The sequence below is a fragment of the Lynx canadensis genome, chromosome C1 (genome assembly GCF_007474595.2).
Source record: "Lynx canadensis isolate LIC74 chromosome C1, mLynCan4.pri.v2, whole genome shotgun sequence".
NCBI classification, from domain to species: Eukaryota; Metazoa; Chordata; class Mammalia; order Carnivora; family Felidae; genus Lynx; species Lynx canadensis.
In genome coordinates, this window is record NC_044310.1 from 30,809,997 (window position 1) to 30,836,797 (window position 26,801).

General features: G+C 37.5%; 1 protein-coding gene across 1 annotated transcript in view; it reads left to right on the forward strand.

Annotated features, from left to right (window-relative positions):
- RLF (RLF zinc finger) overlaps positions 1–26,801 on the forward strand; it is an 87,163-nt gene that overhangs the window by 50,940 nt on the left and 9,422 nt on the right. Inside the window, exons 6-7 of the mRNA XM_030324371.1 lie at positions 12,793–12,929; positions 23,212–23,353. Of these exons, the coding sequence (XP_030180231.1) occupies positions 12,793–12,929; positions 23,212–23,353 (279 nt within the window). The remainder of the gene's footprint in view (positions 1–12,792; positions 12,930–23,211; positions 23,354–26,801) is intronic.

Sequence of the window (26,801 nt, forward strand, 5' to 3'; positions counted from 1 at the left end):
AAACTATGGCATGTGGGCCAGATCCACCCAACTACCTTTTTTTGTAAATAAAGTTTTACCGGAACACAGTCATGCCCATTTGCTTATTGTTTATGGCTGTGTTTACAGTGGTAGAGTTGAGTAGCTGTAACAGACTACCTGGCCCACGAAGCTGAAAATATTTTTTACCTGGCACTTTATCAAAAATGTTTGCTAGTCCTTGCTCTACAAGAATCAGATTTTCCAGTGTATAGTAAACATTGACTATCATTTAGTCTACTCCTGCATGGTTTACCAGTGATGAAACTGAAGCCAAGATGATAATGTTTCCAAGGCCCTACCTGCATTAAGCTAATTAGAGAGTCCTAGCCCAGGCTAGAACACAGATCTCCTTGCTTTCTGGCCAGCCTTTTTTTCCACTGTACAGCTTATTTCCAGTTGGTAAATACAACGAGCCATGTTATAATAGGAAACATCTTAGTGGTATATCATCTATTCATATTTATACATTTATGTATAGGTGTGATTTAAAACATTATATAATGATTGAGATTAATTACTTAAATATATCAATCCAAAAACATTTAGCACACATCATAAAATTTTAAAAGGAACACTGGTACCATCATAATTAGTCTCACCCAGTTGTGCTTTCTTTTGCAACTGACAATAGAATTAAAGAGAATCTTTAAAATTTGCTTTGGAAAAGTATAATGAATCACTAGACGTTCATTAATCGGGTTTAAAATCAGCATGTGTTCTAAAGTAGCAGAGTTCTATACACATTTGCCATCTACTTCAACTGAGTTCAGAAGATTCAAATTAACTTGAGCAACAGCTGGGAATAAGAGTATTTGTATGTTGGCTCCTGTGGGTATCACCATAATGGGTGTGTGTAATAGGAAACCTCTGCTGGGGAAGATTTAGCCAGACACATACAATTAAGATTACTTGAGGGGATCACCTTGAAAGCCAAAATTCACAACCCCAAACTCAGAACCTCAGTGGAATCCTCAAGTTTCAGTTTCATTTAGAATTGAATGATACGATATTACTATTAGTTCTGCACATGAAAGATTTTTTTTTTTTTTAATTTTTTTTTTTTTCAACGTTTATTTATTTTTGGGACAGAGAGAGACAGAGCATGAACGGGGGAGGGGCAGAGAGAGAGGGAGACACAGAATCGGAAACAGGCTCCAGGCTCTGAGCCATCAGCCCAGAGCCCGACGCGGGGCTCGAACTCACGGACCGCGAGATCGTGACCTGGCTGAAGTCGGACGCTCAACCGACTGCGCCACCCAGGCGCCCCTGCACATGAAAGATTTTTAATGAAAGTTACAGACTTGGTCATGGCCTAGTGTCCCAAGTGGATGTTTCCTATATTTTTTTCATTACTGAAGGAGGAAATCTTTGCAAAGATCAAGTTTTCCACATATAATATGAAGGATAATGAGATTGTAAACGTGAAGCCTTTCTATTATTACGAAGAGCCAAGGAATCTGTCAGTAGAACTCTTGGCACAGTTAAGGCAGGAGTCCATTTCTGTTTTAATCCCTGAATGAACTATTTCTTCAGTGTCTAATGTTAATAGACACAAAGGAGAGGCTTCTTTCTTTTCTTGATGTGGGAAGAAAAAGACAAACAGTACCTAATTTACTCACTAGTCTAGCACTGTTGGGAATTGACATAATCACTAGGTATAGATGATAAACAGCAAATACATTTAAGCAGGATCCATTGGGAATTCAGTTTGGGAGTAGAAGAAAAAGTAAACAGGAGCATAGAAATTTCAGGTGTAGCTTAAATAAGAATCAAGATTAAGATCGATCCTGAACAAGGAATAATAACAAAGTGTATAATTACATTTAAAATTGAAGTGTAAATAATTTTTTTTTTAATTTTTTTTTTAATGTTTATTTATTTTTGAGACAGAGAGAGACAGAGCATGAACGGGGGAGGGTCAGAGAGAGAGGGAGACACAGAATCGGAAACAGGCTCCAGGCTCTGAGCAGGCAGCACAGAGCCCGACGCGGGGCTCGAACTCACAGACCGCGAGATCGTGACCTGGCTGAAGTCGGACGCTTAACCGACTGCGCCACCCAGGCGCCCCTAATTTTACTTTATTGTACGGGGAATGAAACGTACTCTCAAAAAATACATTAAAGGGATGCCTGGGTGGCTCAGTTGGTTAAACTTCTGACTCACTCTTGATCTCGGCTCAGGTCATGGTCTCACAATTTGTGAGACTGAGCCCCATGTTGAGCTGTGTGCTGACAGCATGGAGCCTGCTTGGGATTCTCTTTCCCTCTCTCTCTGTTCCTCCCCTGCTTGTGCTCATTCTCTCTCTCTCTCTTTCTTTTTCTCTCTCTCTCTCTTGCTTGCTCTCAAAATAAACTTAAATACATTAAAGGTAGAAAGGCTGTATGAAGATGTTGAGGGTTTGAGTATTTAAATATTTTCTCTCCTAATGCAGAGGTCTTTCAAATAGCTTTGAAGAGACATCTTCCCAGGGCAGTTTACATCTGGAGCTTGCATCTAGTCTTGCTTTCGTGGGTTATGTGTGGGTATTTTGGTTGATGTAAGATTATACTAGTGAGTCATGGAGAGTTAGATGTATAATTTTCAAGAATTTAGTAGGACATTTCAGGCTTACATACACACAGCGATAGGGTTTAATTAGAAGCATCAATGACCATTACATGCAGGTAACCACTGGTGTTAGCCTAGTGCTGGTCTGTGGTATTATTGCAGTTTAAAAGAAGTCTGATTTTTAGAAGCATGGCCTTTTTTCCTTGTTGTGTCTCTGAACCTAACAGGGATGATTCTCCCAAAGGTAGACCCAGGTTTATGTGAAATGTAGACTTGCTAACTGTAACTCCTACCTTTTTCCTGTTGGAGGATACACGTGACAAGAGTCTTATTATCTGGATAACCTGAAATCCACTTTGATTCCCTTTTGAGAAAACATCAGCTTCAGTTTAAAGAGTCTGTTATGAGGAACAAATGATTTGCATTGTGCCTCAGAACTGATCAGGGGAAAAAAAAGGAAAAAGATCAGGAAAATACTAAATTCAAAACCAGTAATCTAGAGAAAGATAAATGATAAAATATTCCAGTAATGGCACTGGCCAGAATACTGGTTTACCTTGGTAGCCTAATAGTGAAAATAAGAAGGCAGATATGCTGCCTCTACTCCCCTTCTCTTATGCCAGTTGGCTACCTGTTAGACCATTGGTATTTAATTGCCAGATTATTATGAAAGTCTTCTGATTGCATTCTTGTCCCTACAGTTCACTTTCTACAATACCCAAGATGATCTTTTTTCTTTCCTTTTTAAAATAAAAGTATATATTTTGTTTATTTATTTTTGAGAGAGAGCGCATACACATGTATGAGCGAGGAAGGGGCAGAGAGAGAGGGAGATGGGATCTGAAGCAGGCTCCTCACTGTCCTCACAGAGCCCCATGTGGGGCTCAAACTCACAAACTGAGATCATGATCTGAACCAAAGTCGGACACTTAACTGACTGAGCCACTCAAGCGCCCCTTGAGATAATTTTAGATTCACATATTATTGTAAGAAACAATATAGACATACTTTCCAGTCATTTAACATATATTCATTGGAGGACTCTGTTAGGCAGTGGGGATACAAGGATGAACAAGACACGAGGGAGAGGAACAGCAAACAGTATTCATACACCGTGAGACTGAGGGGAGAGTTCTGAGTTGGAAATGAGGCGTTCACGTCATCAGCATTTGAAACCACAGGGCAAATAAGATTAACTATTTCAGAACCCTGGAAATTAACTAAAGGCTTACTACAATCCAAAGAGGTTTTATTCAAGGAAAACCGATGAATCTCCCTAAGAACAACTTGATGCCATTTTAACTTGTCCTACTTCCTGTCTCTTCCCCAGCTTCACAGTAACCTTGAAAACAAACAGCCTCAAAGCTACAGTAGTAGTAGCCTATGAAAACCAGCAGCCTAGCAACCAGCTGAGGAAGCAGAATGAGCTTTGGAACTCTGCAAAAGCCCATACCTAGCATTGTCACTATTTGATCTTTGTGGCAACTTCTGAAAAGTTCCATTCTCAAGACTTGTCTTTATTTGACTCAGAGCTCACAATGACAAAAGCTGTGTCCTCAGTATGTATTTGTCAGAAACAATCAGTGGTAATTGTTTAATGTGACAGTGGTCAGAGGAGGCATTATGAGTCAGGCTAACAAGAGACTGCCCAAAAAGATTAAAAAAGAAAAACTGGGATATGGGACGTCATACAGGACTTTGAAAACTTTTGATGTATTGCTAGGATTCTGGAAGGTAACAGGGCTCTGTGTCTGGTGAGGAATGACCTAAAATGGCCCTAATCTCGAGGCTCTGCACAGGTAGGAAATGAAAGGCAGGGCAGAGTTTTAAACTGCCTACTGAAATATTGAAAGTATGCCCCAATACACAAAGCTGCTTGGCAAAAGCAGAGACTTATTCAGGCATTTAAGTAAATGTCTTCAATACATTGAACATGTAGCTGACCATTAAGCGAACCAAGCAGAGGCTGTAGTGGCCACACATGACAAAGAATGTAGACTTTACAGAATTAATTCTAGGAAAGTCACTAAACCATCAGGCAAAAAGATCGATGGACTAGAATCCAGAATCTAGAAATAAGCCCTTCACACTTACCACCAGTTGATTATCTATGTGAATTCCAAGACAGTTCAATGGGGAAAAGAATGATCTTTTCAACGAACGGGTCTTTAACAACTGGATATCAGTTGCAAAAGAATGAAGCTTGATCCTTAACACTGTATGCAAAAAAATAACTCCAAATGGATTGTAGATATAAATATATAAATATAGTACAAATATATATTATAACTACATAATTTATATACAAATATATTATCTATAAAATATATTAGATATAATCCATATTAAAATATAAACATATAATATGTAAATATGCTATAATATATAAATGTTAAATATAAAGTATGACATCTTAAAATACAGGAATAATTATTTAAGGCTTTGGATTTGGCAGTTGTTTCATATTTGACACCAAAAGCACAAGTGACAAAAGAAAAATAAGACTTCATCCAACTTTGTGAAAGGACATCAAGGAACATAAAGTTAATCCACAGAATGAGAGAAAATATTTGCAAACCATGTATCTTATAAAGGATTTGAATCTAGAATTAATGAAGAACTCTTACAAGTCACCAGTAAAAAGACAAATAATCTAATATTAAAAATGGTTAAAGGTTTTTTTGTTAAATTAATAGACTTTTTTAAAAAATTAATACATTTTTAAAAGCAGAAACAGTTTACAGAAAGTTTGAGTGGCAAGTACACAAAGCCCTTACCCCACATTTTACCTGTTAACATCTTGCCATGAGTGTGTTACATTTGTTAGAATTGTTGAACTAGTATATTATTAATTAAAATCTGTAGTTTACATTAAGGCTCACTATCAGTGTTACACATTCTATGAGTTGTGACAAACATATAATTGTGTGTATTTGTCATCACAGTAACATGCAGAATAGTTCCCCTCTTCTGAAAATGTCCTGTACTCTGCTTATTTATCCTTCCCTCTTTTTCCCCAGGCATCCACTGATCTTTTTACTGCCCCCACAGTTTTGCCTTTTCCAGAATGTCATATAGTTGGAATTATGTAGTATGTAGCCTTTTCAGATTGGCTTCTTTCACTGAGCAGTATGCGTTTAAGGTTCACCATATCATTTTATGACTTCATGCTTCCTTCTTTCCTCTCTTTCCTCCCTCCTTTTCTTCCTTCCTTCCTTCACCAAACTCATATTCCTCTCTGCCTTTCTTTTTTCTTTTTCTTTTCTTTTTTTTAAACAAACCAAAGTCCATGGTTAGGGTTCAGTCTTTGTGGTGTACATTCTGTTATCTGTGCTGCTTATTATGTATACTGCATTTCTGGAATGGCTGGTTTAGTTGTACTTTTTATAGTTTGGGATTCTGAGCTCAGTTTTGATGGAAGTGGGTGGAAGCAAGGAGTGCTTTATTTCTGAGAATTCTAATAGGGCTTAGTTAGCATATGTCTCTATAAATCAGTTTCAGTTTTCCTTCTGCCAGGTGATTCAGAGATGTTACCAGCCAGAACCTTCTTTTTATTTTGTATCATTTTTCTCAGTTTGGCATTATTAGACAACAGGAGTAGTGTTAGGGCAAATTCCAAGTTTGAAGGACAGGTTATAAATTCTCAAGTATTTTTTTTATCCCACCAGAACCTAGGTTGAGATTGCTATACAAGTTTTCCTGCTGTGTGCCTTATTTTGGTCCACCCGTTCTCTGAGTTTGTAGCTCTATTGGGGTTCCAATTGTATGCAGAAGTCTCACTGCCAACTTCCTGTCTCCAGGTCCAAGCTTTATCATCTACCCATGAGTTGTAAAACACAAGCCTCTTAGTGAGATTAGCAGTGATCCAGCAAGTTAGGGCGGTTGTCCAGTCACACTTGAACACTTTTATCCCCCTTCATGATTTCTTTTACTTCTTTAATGTTCGGCTGTATGTTCTATAAAAGGCATTTCTGTTTTACCCAGGATTTCTAAGTGCTTTGCCACAGGAGAATTTTCAGGCATTACTCTTGTTCAGGACTGGCAGGAAGGTATGTAATCATTATATATTAAATTCACAGGGTAAGGTGGTATGTTTCATCTTTGCCACCAGAATTTCCAGCATTAGCCACTTTTTGCCTTATGCTGTAAGTTGTGATACTTTGTAAATACACATAGCATTGATAGTGCTTATGCATGATTTATAATTTTGTATTATTAAGTGTAGCAGACTTTGTTATGAAGTAGATTTTAGTAAGGAAAGATCTGGAGGAACTAGTTAGGATTTTGAAGAGGTTGAAGGTGAGAACATGGTATGGAATGAATGTTCCTGACTAATCTTTCAGGTCCTTTTAAGTTCCTAGCTGGTTCTGCTCACTGTCCTTCCATTCCAGTTCAATAAATGTTTATTGACAGCCCTTAGAAACAAAACGATCAACGTGTCCTCCAGTCTCCTGCTATCATTAGCCTATATCCTTTATGGAAATTGGCAAAAAGGACCATGTTCCACTATGTCCTCCTTCATACGATTGCTTCCAAAGGTCTCCCTTCTGTGAGGAAGAGCCTCATGCCAAAACTTAGGGCTTGGCAAGATGACTGAATTTCAGCCTCCATTAATATACTTAGCTGGTTACCTCTGTGTAGTATGAAACTGTACCCTGATATCCCCCCAAGAGCTATTTTCTTTGAAGCCTTCTTTGCTTACTCTAGTCTGCATTATTCTTATCTCCAGTTGGTCCCATTTATTTATTCTGTGGCCACTGTTATTTATCTTGTGGTTCTCTTTTATTCCAACAAATATTTATTGATGTTCCCCCAAGTGCCTGGTACCATTGTAGGCACTGAAGATACAGTGGTGAATAAAAACAAAGTTTTGCCCAAATGGAACTTATATTCTCATAGGCAAGATGGATAGTAAACAAAAAAAAAGTATTGGGGCACCTGGCTGGCTCAGTCGGTAGAGCATCTGACTGTTGATCTTGGGGTTGTGAGTTTAAGCCCCACATTGGGTGTAGAGATGTTTAAATAAATTAAGGGGAAAAAAACTTTAAAACAATTTTTAAAAAAGCACTAAAAAATTATTTCAGTACCTATCCAGGAATTTCCTAGACACTGAAATTCTCAGAAGCTTGTCAGTGACCTCATTTTAATTTACTGTAGCTGAAAAGTATTTTGTGGCATATATTTGGTTTTTAATGTGGTCTTAAGCTTTTCTATTAGAAAAGGTTGGGGACCATACTGTGTCTTATTAGTGGAGTGTTAAAAAATATGTCATTTTAATTTACCTGGATTTTTCTATTTTTAAAATTTTTTATTTAGTTTTGTTACTTTATCATAACTCTTTTTCCTCTGTATTCAAGAAAATACAGGTATTTGGGGCAAAATACTGATATCCTCTTCAATTAAAAATATTATCTGAGTGCTTGCTTATTTGTCACGTAAAGATCCTAAAGCAGGCACTAAGTAGGTTAAAAGCATGAGATAAGATACCAGCTTTCAAAGGACTTAGAATCAAGCAGAGTAGGTAACAGACTGAAGGAACTCTGGCTTCAGTTTCTTCACTTGGAAGAATGATGAGATTTTTTTTCATTACTTAAATGAGAGTGTAAAAAAAAAAAGTCTAGATGGATGCCCCTGTGTTATTAGCATAGATGAGTATGTGTGAGGCAAATGAGTTCTTGAATTGGAAGGTTGTACAGAAACCCCACTATAAACCAGTCCTGTTTTGTCAGTAGAAACCTTGACGGAAGTAAAACAATGAAGGTAATGGATAATAAAAAAAAATATATGTAAGTTACCATTCTTATTAGGTGTTATGGACCTCTTAGAAACTTCTTTATCAGGCATATATTCTAAAATGTCAGGTAAACAACAATATTAAGCATGAACTAAAAGCATGCTAGTACTTAAAATTTACTAGGAAATGGGTAACATTTGGAGAAAGTTGAGGTTAAGTTTGAGAAGTTGGTAGAGGTTAGATTGGTACAGGAGCAGGCAAGGTTACCAGCAACCTTTGTGGTAGTCTCAGAAAAGGCACTAAGATACTGGAAGAGCAGAAGGCGTCTACTCTTAGGAAACCACTAGAGTTGATACTCCAACACTATTGCTAAATTACCATTAGCTGACTAGAAATAATTTATTTCTGTTTCTCCAGTTCCTCGTTCATTCTTACCTGTTGGCCCTTGCGATGTGTTTTTCTTCCTCTTTGGAACAGTTTTCTTATTTCACTCTACCCTTTCCCATGGCTTATCTCTACTCTTTCTTTAATTCTCATTTTAAATGTGACTTCATCCAGGAAGTTGTTTTTGATCCCCCAAATTTGGGTTAGATCTCTTTTTATCAAAGGTAGGAAAAATACTCTGTACATCCCCATTGTAACAGTTAATATACACTGTAATTCTTAGCAGTTGCTGCTGCCTCATTTGTTATCTGTGGCTGGACTGTGACTTCCGTGAAGGCAAAAATCAGGTTGGCTTGTATCCCCAGTACTTAGCACAGCACAGGTACTTAGTAATACACAGCACTGCTTTGAAAGACATGTGCATTTTAATTTTAACATGTTTTTTTCCTGTGGCATTTTGTGAACAGAGGATTTTGGATATAAGACCGTCTTCAGAAATTCATAGTCTAGTTAGAAAGCCAAAGTTCAAAGCACATGTAAAAAAAGTAAAATAATAAAAGGTAAAGGCCACTGTGAGTCACTAGTTCAGAAGTTGGCCCAAAATGGAATAAAAAATAGCCCAATTAAAAATGTTGATAAGATGCTGTGAATTCAGAGTAAGGCAAGAGATCGTTGGATGCTAGAGTAGTCTATGAAGGAAGTTTCAGCTGAATGTTGAAGGATGGGGAGGATCGGTTCAGCAGGCAAGAGGAGGAGGGCTGTTTGTTTAGGCTTATACACTAACTGGTAGTGTTCATCTTTGTAATAAATCATTTTTGTAATAAATGTTTCGTGTTTGTAATAAATAGAAATAATAGAACTACGTATACCTTCTAAACAACTAGTCTGGATTTTTCATATCATTTCCTCCTCCCCCATCATTTTAGGTTAATGATTTTTGACTTGAAATCTACATTTCTAATTTATTTCAGTTTTGTCCCTTTTTCTTAATACTTTGGTTCCAAGGTGAAAGCTCATATCTCTCTGAAGTATACCCTTTTAAAATGAGCTTCCCTGTAGGAATAAAATGACGTGAGATTAGTTTTTCATTTTATTTACTGTTACTTTTTATTATTAGCCACAGTTGACTAGAGACAGGAAACAGTCTTTTCTCAGGCTCATCTTTTACTTGTGAAGTAGAAATAATATTGCCTGCATTGCTAATCTTACAGATTTATCATGCTGATAAAGTGAGATGATATCTCATTCAAGGTATTTGAAAAGGATAAAAAATGTTCTAGAAATGCAAATTGTATATTATTTCCATTCTAATTTATATGTCTGGCTTAGAGTGTTTCTCATGCTATTTCTCAGCTTGGAAATGTTATATGTTGCTGTTACATTGCAAAATCAAATTTTAGAATTCTGGGTTTTTGACAGGAGCTTTAACATGGCGTGGATAGTAGGTGGTTGCCCTGGAATAAATAGCTGTTTTCATTTGCTGAGGAATTTTCATTTTAGTCCTTTGGTCACTTCAGTTCTGAATACCCTGTGGTGGGCCTTTTGTCTCTGGATGACCCTTCTAATTCATTCAGCTATGGATGAGGACATGGTTGTTGAGGGCATCATTAAAATTCCATCCTCATTAAGTCTGATACGGTCTTTTTTTTTTTTAACCTGAAAACTGAATTTAAATTATGTTCTAGGCTTTACCAACGTAATTTTGCCTCCCAGTGCTCTTTAGATATAAATTTAAATCAGGTGTGATCTTGCATCTGAGCGTGATCTTTTGAAATGCTTTCTACTATTCTTAAGGTTGATTTTCTTTTTTTCTTTTTCTTATTTTTAAAATTTATATATTTCATGAAAAATTCTTAAGAGCTCTTCTGATGTGCTCCCTATTTGTCAATCCCTGTTAGAATATATATTTTTTAAACCTTAACTGTAACTTTAATAGGCACACATACCACATTTTTAATTGATGCATAATTGACATTGTATTATTTTAGGTATACAACATAATATTCAATATTTATATAGGTTGTGAAATGATATCCAGATAAGTCTAGTTGATGTCTGTCACTATACAGAGTCACAAAAGTTTTTTTTCTTATGATGAGAACATTTAAGATCTATTCTAATAACTTTCCAATATGCAATACAGTACTAATTATAGTCACCATGATGTACTAAAACATATTAAATTCTTAAAATAACTCCATGAGGGAGGTTCTGTTATTTCCATTTTACACATGAGGAAACAGACACTAAGTCACTGACAAGTTATATGACTTACCCAGAGTCACACAGCTAGTAGCTATAGAGCTGGGAAAAGAATATACACAATCTGGTTTTAGAATAATTGCTTTTGGGGCACCTGGGTGGCTCAGTGGGTTAAGCTACCGACTCTTGGTTTGGCTCAGGTCATGATCTCACAGTTCTTGAGTTTGTCAAGCCCTGCGTCAGGCTCTGTGCTGACACTGCAGAGCCTGCTTGGAATTCTCTCTCCTTCTCTCTCTGCCCCTCCCCTGCCCCCCCCCCCACACACACACTAAATAAACTTAATAAAAATATCTAAAAGGAAAAAAAAGAATAATTGCTTTTAACCACTATATCATACTGCTTATTGTGTCATCACATTGTCTTTAAAAGACTAGAAAACAGACTTGTATGAGGTTCACTTTGTAAATGTGAACATTTTACCCTCATTAAACTTGATTTGTTTATCCCACTCATCACCTGTTTACTGTTTTTTTTTAACGTGTTCCAGACAATGCTATGTGCTGAGTTTTGAACAAGATATACAAAGTCCCTGACCTCATTAATTTTACATTCTAGCAGAGAAGACAGATACTAAGTTCTTTGCCTAATGATTGAATTGTAGTTGTGAGAGATGTTACAAAGGAGGAATTAAGAGTAGAGTTTTTGTATGTGGGGGTGTTTTTTAATTGAAGTACAGTTGACTTTTGGAGGAGTTGTTTTTTGTTTTCAATGGATGAGAATCGAGTTTTTGTTGGAGATTCTGACCTAGTCTTAGAAGTGAAAGGATTGTATGAGAAAATAGCACGTGAGCTAAGCTTTGAAAAAAGTCTTTCTGTGCCTACTTGAGGGTATGACTAAAATTAGATGTTTCAACCACCTGTTGGAACTGAATAGCACTTTGGAAAAGATGAACTAAACTCTTTTGTACCTCATTCACCCTGATATTCACTTCATTTATCCTGAAATTTATCACTGTTTTGTACATTTGGTGTCTGGTATAATTCACATTTATAAGGCTGACATATGACAAAGAGATTAATCATATTCTTTGTTAAGACAGGGAAGTGATAGAGTTGAGAAAGGATCTCTTTAGAGGTCTTAATCTCCTGTTTCATTAGTATGTAAAAAGAGCCCCAGAAAATTCTGATTTGCCCAGAGGTGGTTTTAAGATTTCTATAATTAGTGTCAACGAGGGGCACCTGGCTGGCTCATTTGGTACTGCATGTGACTCTTGACCTTGGGGTTGAGGGTTTGAGCCTCACATTCGGTGTAGAGATTGCTTTAAAAAAATTGAATCCTTTAAAAAAAATAGTGTTAATGAAAAAGATGTATTTCTGAGTGTTTTAGCTGTTTGAACGCACTTATACCAAGTATTATTTTTTCTCCTTAACTCTGAGAAAGTGATACAAGTTTCTCAACTGGCCTCGTTTAGCCCTACTGGCTGTGAGGATAAGCCTTGTGTTTTTCTATCTGTAACTAGAGTGACTTGAATAAAACTGTAAAGGAAATAAAGAAAGAAAAAACAAAAAAAATTATACTTCAAGTGAAAATAATCTGAAGTTATTATGCATAATTTGACTTATTTATATGGTAGCAAAGTTCATGAATAATTGAACTGTACAAAAATGCTTTTGTCTGTGTTGGGACTGCAGTGGAACTTCAGTCTATTCACTTCTCTTTAATATTTTCTAATATGATATAGTCCAGGAGATTTAGTCATAAGCTAATAGAAGAAAATTGTGTCCCTCTAATTGCCTCATCAATTGTCAAAGATAGAAAACCTTAAAAGAGGCTTCTTGTTACATAACAAAATATACAGGAAAGTCACCATTTTTATTTTGACTCCATCTTCTCATTTTTGATAGATTGCAAAGGTCGACTGTAAGGAAATACTAGACATCATATGTAATCTGGAATCCGAGGGTCAGGATAACACGGCATTTGTTCTTTGTACGACTTACCTCACTCAGCAGCTCCAAACTGCAAGTGTATATTGTTCTTGGTAAGTATATTTACTTTGTTTCACTTTATTTGTTTAGTACATAGTATGGCATTTAGAGTTTATGTAAAACATTGGCTTCTTTCAAATGTAAAGCCTAAGCAAATTAATTGATGACATGTGAATTACATCTTGCTTAGAAGCTAAACCATTTAATAAAAAATGTTACTGGTTTAATCTTTTCCAGAAGAGTCCAGAAATAAAAAGAGGGTAAAGAATTTGAGCTCCTCTTGATCATCTTATATGGAGGGTTGTCTGTTAACTTTAATATAGGTCTTCTTTGGAAATAAAATTATGGCAACATGAGACAAATTGGTGTTAGGTCATTTTCCTTTACACTTACTATATCTTTTGGTAGTCATTTTCCCCTCTTATTTGGAAACCCATTAATTATCTAGGTTTCTAGGTCAGTCTTGCACTAGAGAAGGAAATCCATTTGAATAGGTAATCTCTTTTGAAACTTTGGTACTATATAGAATTATATTAATTTGGTTTTAATTCAGTTTATATCTTGTTTGCCTACAGAGTACTTAGTTGCTAAAAAGAAAACAGTAAGTGTAACCTACGGTTCTTTCATTCCAACTGTGCAGAATCTGTTTAGGCCAAAAGGGCAGACTTGATACACAGGAGAGTTCTAGAATGTAAGACTGCCAGTAAGTATCAGATTAGTGATATGGATAATGCCATAGGATATTAGTGGAAGGTGCTCACTGTTTAAGAAAGGTGTCAAGGGAGAGGTCATATCAGAGCTTTAATTCAAAGAATGGATTGGATTTGCATGATCTTGATTAGAGGAGCATGGAGAGATTTAGAACCTAAAGATGGCTTGAAGTTGGAAACGAACATTTTGATTGTAGGAAAACCCAGTAAAGCCCTTCGTGTGCTTTAGCCTTCATTGATCTCCTTTTGGAGCATCTGTGTGTATTTGTAGTTTTATTATTAACATTGTATGCTACTATATTTCTTCCTGTTTACTATTTTATATAGAAATATTATTTGTGTGCTATAAATTATCGCATAATAATCCTCATAATTATCATTGTGCAGATGAGGCAGTGGATGACCAGAGGAATCAGAGAAGTCTTGTGATTGCCCAGGGTCTTAAGGCTAAAGTGATAGAGCTGAGATTCACATCCAGGGTTTTTGACTCCTAATCCAGTGCTTTTCTTCTCCTGTGGTGGTTTTCTTGGTGCAGGGCCAGAATGCAGATTGCAGTCTTCTACCACTGAGTCCACTATGCCAGAGTTATATCTCCTGTGAGAAGGGAGATAGTGGAACAGGGAGTTAAATATATTTTGTAATAATCACTATGGCATTTTGTTAGGAAACCAAAAAAGCGGTGCTAAAAATGAAAAGAATTAAGTAGCAGTGAGGGTTTTGATCATTAAATTAAGTAGAAGAGGTTCCCCCCCCCCCCCATGCATTAGAGATTAGAGATTTTAGCCTCAGTAAAACAGATGTATTTACTTGAGGAACAAACCCCAGTTTATCTTGTTACAGTTAATTTCTTTGCCTACAATGAAAAAATATCTGCTAGTGATAGCTAGATTTTCAGGGCAAAGAAATACACTAAATTACATATGAGATGTGTTATACATTACAGAGGGTTATGGGGTTTTTTTTGGATTTTTTTTAAGTTTTAGATGTACAGTATAATGATGCAACAATTCTATACATTATTCAGTGTTCATCACAATAAGTGTACTCTTAATCCCCTTCACCGATTTCATCCATCTCCCCTCTGGTGACAACCAGTTTGTCCTCTATACTATATAATGAGTATATTTTCATTTGTCTCTTTTTTCTTTGTTCATTTATTTTGTTTCTTAAATTCTGCATATGTTTTAAATCATATGGTATTTGTCTTTCTCTGACTATTTCACTTAGCATTGTACCCTCTAGATGCATCCATGTCATTGCAAATAGCAAGATCTTTTTTATGGCAGAGTAAATTCCATTGTGTATATATATACCACATCATCTTTAACCATTCATCTGTTGATAGACACTTGGGCTGCCTCTGTATCTTGGCTATTGTAAATAATGCTACAGTAAATGTAGGGATGCATATATCTTTTCGAATTAGTGTTTTTATGTTTTTTGGGTAAATACCCAGTAGTGGAACTACTGGATCATATGGTAATTCTATTTTTAATTTTTTTTTTTAACGTTTATTTATTTTTGAGACAGAGAGAGACAGAGCATGAATGGGGGAGGGTCAGAGAGAGGGAGACACAGAATCTGAAACAGGCTCCAGGCTCTGAGCTGTCAGCACAGAGCCCGACGCGGGGCCCGAACTCATGGACCACGAGATCACGACCTGAGCCGAAGTCGGCTGCCCAACCGACTGAGCCACCCAGGCGCCCCTCTATTTTTAATTTTTTGAGGAACCTTCATACTGTTGTCCACAGTGGTTGCACCAGGCTGCATTCCCACCAGTGGTGCATGAGGATTCCTTTTTCTCTAAATCCTGGCCAATACTTTTTATGTCTTGTGTTTTTTATTTTGGCCATTCTGACAGGTGTGTCGTGATATCTTATTGTGGTTTTGATTTGCATTTCCCTGGTGATTAGTGATGTTGAACATCTTTTCATGTGTTTGTTTGGTTATCTGTGTGTCATCTTTGGAAAAATGCCTGTGTCCTCTGCCTGTTTTTAAATTGAATTATTTGCTTTTGGGTGTGTTCCATTGTGTAATTTCTTTGTATATTTTTGGATATTAACCCCTTTTCAGATATATCATTTACCAATATCTTCTTTCATTCAGTAGTTTGTCTTTTTGTTTTGTTGATGGTTTCCTTTGCTGTGTGAAAGCTTTGTATTTTGGTGTAGTCTCAGTAGTTTAATTTTGCTTTTGTTTCCCTTGCCAAAAGAGACCTATCTAGAAAAATGTTTCCATGGCTGATATTGAAGAGATTACTGCCTGTGTTTACTTCTAGGAATTTTATGGCTTCAGGTCTCACATTTAGGTCTTTCTCAATTTTGAATTTATTTTTGTGTATGGTCTAAGAAAGTGGTCTAATTTCATTCTTTTGCATGTAGCTGCCTTGTTTTCCCAACAGCATTTATTGAAGAGCTTGTCTTTTTCCTGTTGTATAGTCTTGTATATTCCTTTGTCATATAATGGCCATAAAAGTGGGTTTATTTCCAGCTTCTTTATTCTGTTCCATTGATCTGTGTGTCGGTTTTTGTGCCAGTACCATACTGTTTTGATTACTGTAGTTTTGTAGTATATCTTGAAATCTGGGGTTGTGATACCTCCAGCTTTGTTCTTCTTTGTCAAGATTGCTATTTTGAGGTCTTTTTTTTTTTTTAATGTTTGTTTGTTTGTTTGTTTATTAGAGTGAGAGAGCAGGCGAACACAAGCAGGGGAGGGGCAGAGAGAGAGGGAGACACAGAATCCAAAGCAGGCTCCGGAGCCCTGTGTGGGGCTCAAACTCCGGAACCTTGAGATCATGACCTGAGCTGAAGTCAGATGCTTAGCCGACTGAGCCACCCAGGCGTCCGTGGCTATTTGAGGTCTTTTTTCATTCCATGTAAATTTTAGGATTATTGTTCTAGTTCTGTGAAAAGCTGTTGGTATTTTAATAGGGATTACATTGAATGTGTAGATTGCTTTGGGTAGTGTGGACAATTTAATAATAATTGGTTTTCCCAATCCATGAGCATGGAATCTTTCCATTGTGTCATCTTCAGTTTCTTTTACCCGTGTTTTACAGCTTTCAGAGTACAAGTCTTTCACTTCCTTGTTTAGTTTATTCCTAGGAATTTTATTCTTTTTGGTGTAATTGTAAATGGGACTATTTTCTTAATTTTTCTTTTGCTACTTTATTAGTATATAGAAATGCAACAGGGGGTGCCTGGCTCAGTCGGTTAAGCTTCGGATTCTTGATTTTGGCTCAGGTCATGAACTCATGTTGCGTGAGATCAAGCCTTGCTTCGAGCTCTGTGCTGACAGTCAGGAGCCTGCTTGGAATTCTCTCCCTCCCCCCCCCCCCCCCGCCACTTGTGCGTGCATGCATGCATGCGCTTACTCACACTCTCTCTCTCTAAATTAGTAAACATTTTTTTTTTTAATTTTTTTTTTTTCAACGTTTATTTATTTTTGGGACAGAGAGAGACAGAGCATGAACGGGGGAGGGGCAGAGAGAGAGGGAGACACAGAATCGGAAACAGGCTCCAGGCTCTGAGCCATCAGCCCAGAGCCTGACGCGGGGCTCGAACTCACAGACCGCGAGATCGTGACCTGGCTGAAGTCGGACGCTTAACCGACTGCGCCACCCAGGCGCCCCTAAATTAGTAAACATTTTAAAAAAATAGAAATGCAACAGATTTCTGTATATTAATTTTGTATCCTGTGACTTTGTTGAATTCATGTATCAGTTCTAGTAGTTTTTTGGTAGAGTCTTCAGGGTTTCTGTATATAGTATCAGGTCATCTATAAATAGTGAAAATTTTACTTCTTCCTTACCAATTTGGATGCTGTTATTTCTTTTTGTTATCTGACTGCTGTGACTAGGATGTCCAAACTATGTTGAATGAAAATGGTAAGAGTGGACATCCCTGTCTTCTTCCTGAACTTAGAGGAAAAGCTCTGATTTTCACCATTGAGTATGATGTTTGCTGTAGGTTTGTCATATATGGCCTTAATTAATGTTGAGGTGTGTTCCTGCTAAACCTACTTCGTTGAAAAGTTTTTATCATGAGTGAATGTAGTACTTTGTAAGATGCTTTTTCTGCTTCTGTTGAGATGATTACATGGTTTTTATCCTTCTCTTGTTAATGTGACCTATCATATTGATTGATTTGTGAATAGTGAATCACGTTGCATCCTTGGAATAAATCACACTTGATCATGGTGACTAATTTTTTTTAAGTGTTGTTGGATTTGGTTTGCTAATATTTTGTTGAGGATATTTGCATCTATGTTCATCAGATATTGGCTTATAGTTTTCTTTTTGTGTAGTGTCTACCTGGTTTTGGAAGCAGGGTAATGCTGACCTTGTAGAATGGATTTGTAATCTTTCCTTCCTTTTTTTTTTTTTTTTTTTGAAATAGTTTGAGAAGAATAGGTGTTAACTCTTCTTTAAATGTTTGACAGAATTCACCTGTGAAGCCATTTAGTCCTGGACTTTTGTTTGTTGGGAATTTTTTGATTTCTGATTCAACTTCACTGCTAGTAGTTGGTCTGTTCAAATGCTCTTATTTCTTTCTGATTCAGTTTAGAAGGTTATATGTTTCTAGGACTTTATCCATTTCTTCCAGGTTATCAAGTTTGTTGACATACAGTTTTTCATAATCTTGTATAATCCTTTGTATTTCTGTGGTATAGGTTGTTATTTTTCCTCTTTTATTTCTGATTTATTTGCATCTTCCTTTTTTTTCTAATGATTCTGGCTAAAGGTTTATCAATTTTGTTGCATTTTTTAAAGAACCACGTCCTGGTTTCTTTAGTTTTATTTCACTTATTTCTCCTCTAATCTTTTTCATTTCCTTCCTTCCGTTGGCTTTGGGCTTTGTTCTTTTTCTAGCTCCTCGAGGAGTAAGTTTAGGTCATTTGAGATTTTTCTTGATTATAAAGTAATTTTAAAACTATAATCGCACGGTTCTTTTAATATTCCTAATAGAGCTTCCCTTCTAGAGTGACCTATAGCTTTATTCTTCTTCCTTTCTTTACTCTGACACATTAGCCCTTCCAAGGATGTTAGCAGCTGTAGGATTAATGCTGCTCCTCGCAGCAGGAAGGGATTAACAAGGATTTCCCTCTTGTTGGCCTCCTGAGGAGCTAGAATGAGTAAAGGAAAGAAAATATTTAGTCACTTCACACTTGGGTAAAAGTAAGCTTCTTCCAAGCAGTTTAAAGAGAAATAGAATCTAAAATTTTGAAATTTGGAATCTTTTTTTTTTAACCCCTTCTGTTGTTTTCATAGGTGTTTGTTTTGCTAATGGGATATTGGAGTGGGATATTTGAAACTTAGGGATTCTGTAAAACATGTGACTAAGTTGGAATCTGATAAAAGCAGTCACTTATTTTTAAACACATATACTAGAATTTATTTATCGGAAGTATCATTCTTGAATGTGGTCATCACAGAAGATAGTATTTGAAGTGTTAACTATGTAACTGTTACCCAAAAGTTTTTTTTTTTTAATTTTCTTAGAAATTTCCTTTAGAGGGGCGCCTGGGTGGCGCAGTCGGTTAAGCGTCCGACTTCAGCCAGGTCACGATCTCGCGGTCCGTGAGTTCGAGCCCCGCGTCAGGCTCTGGGCTGATGGCTCAGAGCCTGGAGCCTGTTTCCGATTCTGTGTCTCCCTCTCTCTCTGCCCCTCCCCCGTTCATGCTCTCTCTCTCTCTGTCCCAAAAATAAATAAACGTTGAAAAAAAAAAGAAATTTCCTTTAGAGATACTTACAAACCACAATAAAATATATCCTATTACTTTAAATCAGCCACCATGTATATGCTTGATCTCAAAAGGTATATTACTCAGCTTATTAATTAACCATGGCCCCAAAAGAATTTTGGCTCTGCAAAAATCAAAGATGTGCTGGAGGAATGAGTTTCCTATAGATGTCTGCAGTGATAATACCATTAGAGTAGCCAAGCAAATAAGAAAGATAACCATTTTTGAATGGGACAGTGTACATATAGATGTGTAATTACTACTGCTGCTTTTAAAATAAAGTTCAGTGTGCCTGGATAGCTCAGTTGGATAAGCGTCCAACTTTGGCTCAGGTCATGATCTCATGGTACGTGGGTTCGAGCCCCTCATTGAGCTCTACCGACAGCTCAGAGTCTGGATCCTGCTTCCGATTCTGTGTCTCCCCCTCTGTCTCTCTCTCTGTCCCTCTCCTTCTTGTAGTCTCTCTCTCTCTCTTCTCTCTCTCTCAAAAATAAACATTAAAAAAATTAAAATTCATGGGGCATCTGGGTCGCTCAGTCAGTTAAACGTTCGACTTAGGCTCAGGTCATGATCTCAAGGTTCGTGAGTTCGAGCCCTGTGTTGGGCTCTGTGCTGACAGCTTGGAGACTTGAGCCTGCTTCGGATTTTGTTTCTCTCTCTCTCTCTCTCTCTCTCTCTCTCTCTCTCTCTCTCTCTGCCCCTCCCTCGCTAATGCTGTGTCTCAAAAATAAATATAAAAAAAATTAAAGGTCATACAGGGGTGCCTCTCTCTCTCAAAAGTAAATAAACATTAAACAAATAAAGTTCATACAGGTGAGCCTTAAACCTCCACACAAAGCTTTCAGCAAGTATTTGATAGGTTGACCTTTGCTTTCTTAGATCTGAGTTTAATGTATGTTGGGTGGCTCAGTCAGTTGTACATCTGACTTCAGCTCAAGTCATGATCTCATGGTTCGTGAGTTTGAGCCCCACCTGCTCGCTGCTATCAGGAAGAGCCCTCTTCCAATCCTCTGTCCCTCTCTCTCTGCCCCTCCCCACCACACTCGCTTATGTGCTCTCTCTCTCGAAATATATGTATAAAAAAATCTTGTACATTTGTGTTTCTTTGATGTAATCTCATGCCTGTTCTCTCCCAGGCTAGACTGTGATATGCCAGGGTCAATGTGTGTGTTGTCCTCAGTACCTGACGAAGACCACATATCCATATATGTTTTATTTAACCGAATTTTGTTGGAAGTAAAAAGTGGTCATGAGAATCACATACTGTATCTGCAGGAGCCACCTTTAAAGATGGTCATCCCTTAATGCCACAAAGTTTTCTTTGACTCATTTCCACAATGCCTGAATTCTAGATAACCGTGTGACATACTGACTGGACTTTGGGCTTCCTGATATGCAGAAACCCAGTGTAGTTTAAAGTTCTTGCATGGTAGCTAGATCTCTGCTGAAGTATGTTTCCTACCATTAATAGAACTAAATTTCCTTTCCAGTTTTTATGAATTTGTATATAATTTGTTGACTTGAAGTAGGCAGTGGGCTAATTGGAAGCATCTATACAGTGGAATCATTTTCAGTATATTCTTTAATGGTTGTCCATTTAAAAAAATCGTACCATTATAGTAATTGATATTTGTCCCAGTGCATGTATGATCCAACAGGTTCTGAGTTACTATTTTATTGGTGGTTTCCATTTTCCAGTGTACAGATTTGAATGGATGACATGGTAGCATTTTCATGAGCTGGTTGTTTTGCTTTCAGGCAAATTTGTATATTTGGTTGGGTAATGAGTGGTAGTTTTAAATTGTTGGATCATAATTGTGTAAGTATGTTTAAAAACAAAATACCCTTTTTTGATCATGGTTATTTGGAATTAAAATAACTATAGCTTGAAATATTTAATTTGGAATAAATCAGGCCATAAACATTCTGATATATATTTTAAAAGTTATTTGAGGGGCTCCTGAGTGGCTCACCAGTTAAGTGGCCAACTTTTGGTTTCAGCTGAGGTCATGATCTCACGGTTCGTGAGTTCAAGCCCTGCATTGGGGCTTTGTGCTGGTAGTACAGAGCCTGCTTGGGATTCTCTCTCTGCCCCTCCTGCACTCCTTCTCTTTCTTTCTCTCTCTCTCTCTCCCTCAAAATAAATAGATAAACTTAAAAAAAATTATTTAAGAGGCTTTAATACTCAACTTGCCTCTTACCACTTTATCAGATTTGCCTAACTTTAAACTAATAGCTAGTTGACGTATTTTAGATAGTAGATATTCCTGATGCAGGGCTCAAACTCAGGAACCATGAGATCATATATGACCTGAGCCGAAACCAAGAGTCGGATGCTTAACTGACTGAGCCATCCAGGTGCCCAGCAATCTTGTGAGTTAAAAAAATGAACAGTCACCCCAATTACTTGCCTAGCCAGTAGCTATTTTCAAAGCTGACCTGTCTCAATTTTTTACTTTTCCTGGTTAGGAAAGCAACACTAGTCACCAAAGACAAACACTTAAAGGCATTTTAAGTTAATTTTATTTATCATAGCTCAAATTTGCCATCATTAAATATTAAAAGCTTTAATCATGTATCTTTTAAGGAGTATATTCATTTAGATCTTTGAGGCAAGTTTTGTATGTATATAAGAATTTCACCATATGAGAATCCTAGTTACTTCTTTAAAAATACAATAGGGGTGCCTGGGTGGATCAGTTGGTTGAACAACTAACTCTTGATTTCAGCTGAGGTCATGATATCAGGGTCATGGGATCAAGCCCTGCATTGGGCTTTGTGCTGAACACAGAGCCTGCTTGAGATTTGTCTTCCTCTGCCCCTCTCCTGCTCACACACATGCTCTCTAAATTAATTAATTAATTAAATTAAATAAAGTATAATAAAATAAGTTCTGTTAAATATGTTTATTTTCAATCTGTTGAGGTATGTTCGTTTATTAAGCTTTGTATTTGTACCCAGCTTCCTAGAATAGTCTGTTAATAGCAGTAAGATATTAGTGTTCTAAAACTGGCTTGTGAAAATAATACTTTTTTGTGAAAATTGTTTAAGAAATAATTACAGTATGTATTGCAGTGTACAGAAAAGAGTCACTTTTTTACAGTGGTAACATTCTCTTTAGTTTTACTAAGTAACTTCCCTTGCATTCATATTAGTATTTTTATCCTGGACATTTTTGAGTTACTAGTGCTTTTCCTTGAGAATTTTCTCTTGGGGCTCCTGGGTGGCTCAGTCGGTTCAGCGTCAGACTCTTGATTTCGGCTCAGGTCATGATCTCACACGGTTGGTGAGTTCAAGCCTCATGTTGGGCTCTGTGCTGACAGCGTGAAACCTACTTGGGATTGTCTCTGCCACTCCCTGCTCGTGCATTCTGTCTTTTTCTCTCAAAATAAATGAACTTTAAAAAAAAAAAAAAGTTTTTTCTCTTAACCCATTCAGTGCCTTTAATTAACTTGTTCTTTTCAAGCTTTCTTTGTTTCCATAATGAATATTTGTAAGATTCTCGTATCTTAGCTGTTTCTAAAAGTGCCATTTTGCTAATTTTATTAGTAATATTTAAACATTCCAAAATGCATGCCTAAGTAGCTTCATGACATTTTAGAGCTAGAAAGGGCCAGGTAAGTGGAGAAGTGTACTGTTAGAATATTTATTAGTTGTATACATTTTGTTAGCAGTGTCGGGATGTCTCATGATCTCTGCCCACTAGGATAGAGTTTAACGATTTTACCAGTTTGAGAGGACCCAATAGGGAATGTAGACAGTTTTTTTTTTCTTCTAGTTTCTGTTCACTATCAATTTATCTTTACAAACCAAAGTGGGGTGGGGAGGTGGACAGCAAATACCAGTTGCTTTAAATGTTTTACCTTAATCTTTCTTTTTATAGGGAATTGACTCTCTTTTGGAGTAAACTGCAGAGAAGAATTGACCCATCTTTAGACACTTTTTTGGAGCGCTGTCGTCAGTTTGGTGTCATAGCTAAAACACAGCAGCATTTGTTTTGCCTGATTAGAGTTATACAAACAGAAGTGAGTAATTTTGCTTTTTATGATGATTGTCCTAGAACTGAAGAAATGAGTGGGGAGATTACTTCTCAGACAACTCCTTTTAGACGAGGAAAGATTATGGAATTGGACGTACCTAGGTGTTTCTGCAGATTGACCTTTTAGAATCCACAGTTTTCTTAATGGAAGATAGTGATTTAAAGTGACTGGAGGAAGGGAAGATTATGTTTCTGGGCTATAACCTCAACTACCCTATATCTACTTTTCCTAGAACAGTTTTCTATATTTTATGCAAGCATGTTTGTTTGCATATTAACATAATTATTAAAAATGAAGAAAATATAACTATATTTTCCTTAAGAATAGAGTAATACATTTTCTAGGTTTTGGAATAATAGAACAGTTCCAGAATTAGCTATACAAAAATTATAATCTGTGCACAACAGGAAACAAGTTAGATATTTTTAGGAAGTAAATATTTCCTAAAATGAAATGAAGTGCTATATATAAAGCCTTGTTTTTTGAGTTGAGCCCTATAGATATAGAAGACTATTAGCTTAGAGATTCAGCACAAATCTTATACTGTTCCCTGTTTTTGTTTTGTTTTTAGTATCTGCTCATGACTGAGCTCTCCATATACCCATAGCTGTAATGGCTCATGGCTATGTTTCATGGGCTACTTCTTTGACAACATCCAAGGATTGTTTATACTAAAGCCAAGGCACAGTTGTATCTTTGATACATCCTTTCTCCTTTAATGTAAACATCTATATCCTATACTTTATTTGAAATGTGTTGGTCTGGTCTTCTCCAGTGAAGATAGGAAAAGGTAAAACAGTTATTAAAAAGTAAATTCATGGTCAGATATGTTAGGTGATAATTATTTCTAATCACTGTGAATGAAGTTGTATCTCCTGTCACAGAAAGAACATGTTCAAGTAATTACCGAACTTGTGTTATTTTTAAAAATTAGTTTTAGGGGCATCTGGGTGGCTCAGTCGGTTAAGCATCTGACTGGCTCAGGTAATGATCTTGTGGTCTGTGGGTTCGCACCCCACATCGGGCTCTGTGCGGACAGCTCAGAGCCTGGAGCCTACTCCGGATTCTGTGTCTCCCTCTCTGCCCCTCCCTGACTCACACTCTGTCTCTCTCTGTCTGTCAAAAATGAATAAACGTGCCGGGCGCCTAGGTGGGTCAGTTGGTTAAGCATCCGACTTCAGCTCAGGTCATGATATCACATTCTGTGAGTTCGAGCCCCACATCGGGCTGTGTGCTGACAGCTCAGAGCCTGGAGCCTGCTTCGGATTTTGTGTCTCAGTCTCTCTCTTCCCCTCCCCCACTCGCGCTCTGTCTCTCTGTCTCTGTCTCTCTCAAAAATAAACATTATGGAAAGAGCCTAAATGTCCATCAATTGATGAATGGATAAAGAAGTTGTGGTTTATACATACAATGGAATACTACTTGGCAATGAGAAAGAATGAAATCTGGCCTTTTGTAGCAACGTGGATGGAACTGGAGAGTGTTATGCTAAGTGAAATAAGTCATACAGAGACAGACAGATACCATATGTTTTCACTCTTATTTTGATCCTGAGAAACTTAACAGAAGACCATGGGGGGGGGGGGAGGTACAGAGAGGGAAGGAGGCAAACCATAAGAGACTCTTAAAAATTGAGAATAAACTGAGGGTTGATGGGGGGTGGGAGGGAGGAGGGGAAAGTAGGTGATGGGCGTTGAGGAGGGCACCTGTTGGGGTGAACACTGGGTGTTGTATGGAAACCAATTTGACAATAAATTTCATATTTAAAAAAAAATAAACATTAAAACATTTTTCATTAGTTTTAGAATTGGCCTTTAAAAAGTTTTATTTTGGGGGCGCCTGGGTGGCTCAGTCGGTTGAGCGTCCGACTTCGGCTCAGATCATGATCTCACGGTCTGTGAGTTCGAGCCCCGCATCGGGCTCTGTGCTGACAGCTCAGAGCCTGGAGCCTGTTTCGGATTCTGTGTCTCCCTCTCTCTCTGCCCCTCCCCTGTTCATGCTCTGCCTCTCTCTGTCTCAAAAATAAATAAACGTTAGGGGCGCCTGGGTGGCTCAGTCGGTTGAGCGTCCGACTTCGGCTCAGATCATGATCTCACGGTCCGTGAGTTCAAGCCCTGCATCAGGCTCCGTGCTGACAGCTCAGAGCCCGGAGCCTGCTTCAGATTCTGTGTCTCCCTCTCTCTCTCTGACCCTCCCCTGTTCATGCTCTGTCTCTCCCTGTCTCAAAAATAAACACTAAAAAAAATTTTTTTAAGTTTTATTTTGTAAGTTTTAAGGAGAGTATTAGTTTTCTATTGCTGCATAACAAATTACCACAAACCTAGCACTTAAAACAACACCCAATTGTTAGCTCAGTTTTGTAGGACACAATGTAGCACAGTGTGGCCAAGTTTCTTGCTCAGAGTATCAAGAAGGTGGAATCAAGGTTTTTGCCAGCTTGTGTTCTTATCTGGAAGCTCTGTGGAAAATCTACTTCTAAGCTCATTCTTGTTGACAGAATTCTCTTCCTTTCAGTTGTAAGACTAAAGCCCTCATTTTTTGCCGGCTGCCAGCTGCAGCCTGTTTTCAGCTACTAGAAGCCATCCTCTTTCCATACCTGCATTTTTAAGCCAGCAGACATTTAAGAAATTCTCCTAATTTGAATCTGACCTTCTCTAAATCTGATTTCCAGACACCTAGATGTAGAGGGCTTGAATGATTAGGTCAGGCCCACCTAGGTAATCCACCTGTTTTAAGATCAACTGATTTGGGGCCTTTATTACACCCACAAAGTCCTTTTTCCCATATGACATAATCATAGGAATTATACTTACAGGATCCACTTACCCTTGAATGGAGGAGATTATACAAAAGTGAGGGTCATTTTGGAATTCTGCTTACCTCAAGGAACCACAGAAAATGGGAAAGCTGCTAGAGGACTAGGGAAAGTGGGTTTCTGAGGCACTTGGCTGGCTCACTTGGTGGAGCATGTGACTTGTTCTTGGAGTTGTGAGTTCATAGAGATTACTTTAAAAAAAAAAAAAAAGTGGGTTTCTGACACAGACCAAGGAATTTGCTGTCCACCTACATAACCAGACCCATTCCTCTTTAATCCTCATTTCAGGTACTTTCCACTATAATCATTCATGATAACTGGCCTAAAGGGTAGAAAAGATGTGGACTGGTAGGTGGAAGGCAGTGAGTGGAGAATTCCCTTCAAATTGAGAGACTCACCTCTGGGTTTTTAAAGAGGGATGGATCTAACCTGTATCAGTTAGGATCTAGTTCTGCCGCGAGTAGTAGATATCCCACAATAGTAGTGCTCTAAAGAAAGTGGAAATTTTTCCTTTTCTCATGTAGGTAGATAATCCAGGCAGACAGGCCAAGGTTGCTTTTATTGGTTCCACGTATCAGAAACCCAGGTTCCTTTTTGTCTGCCATCAACACATAGTTT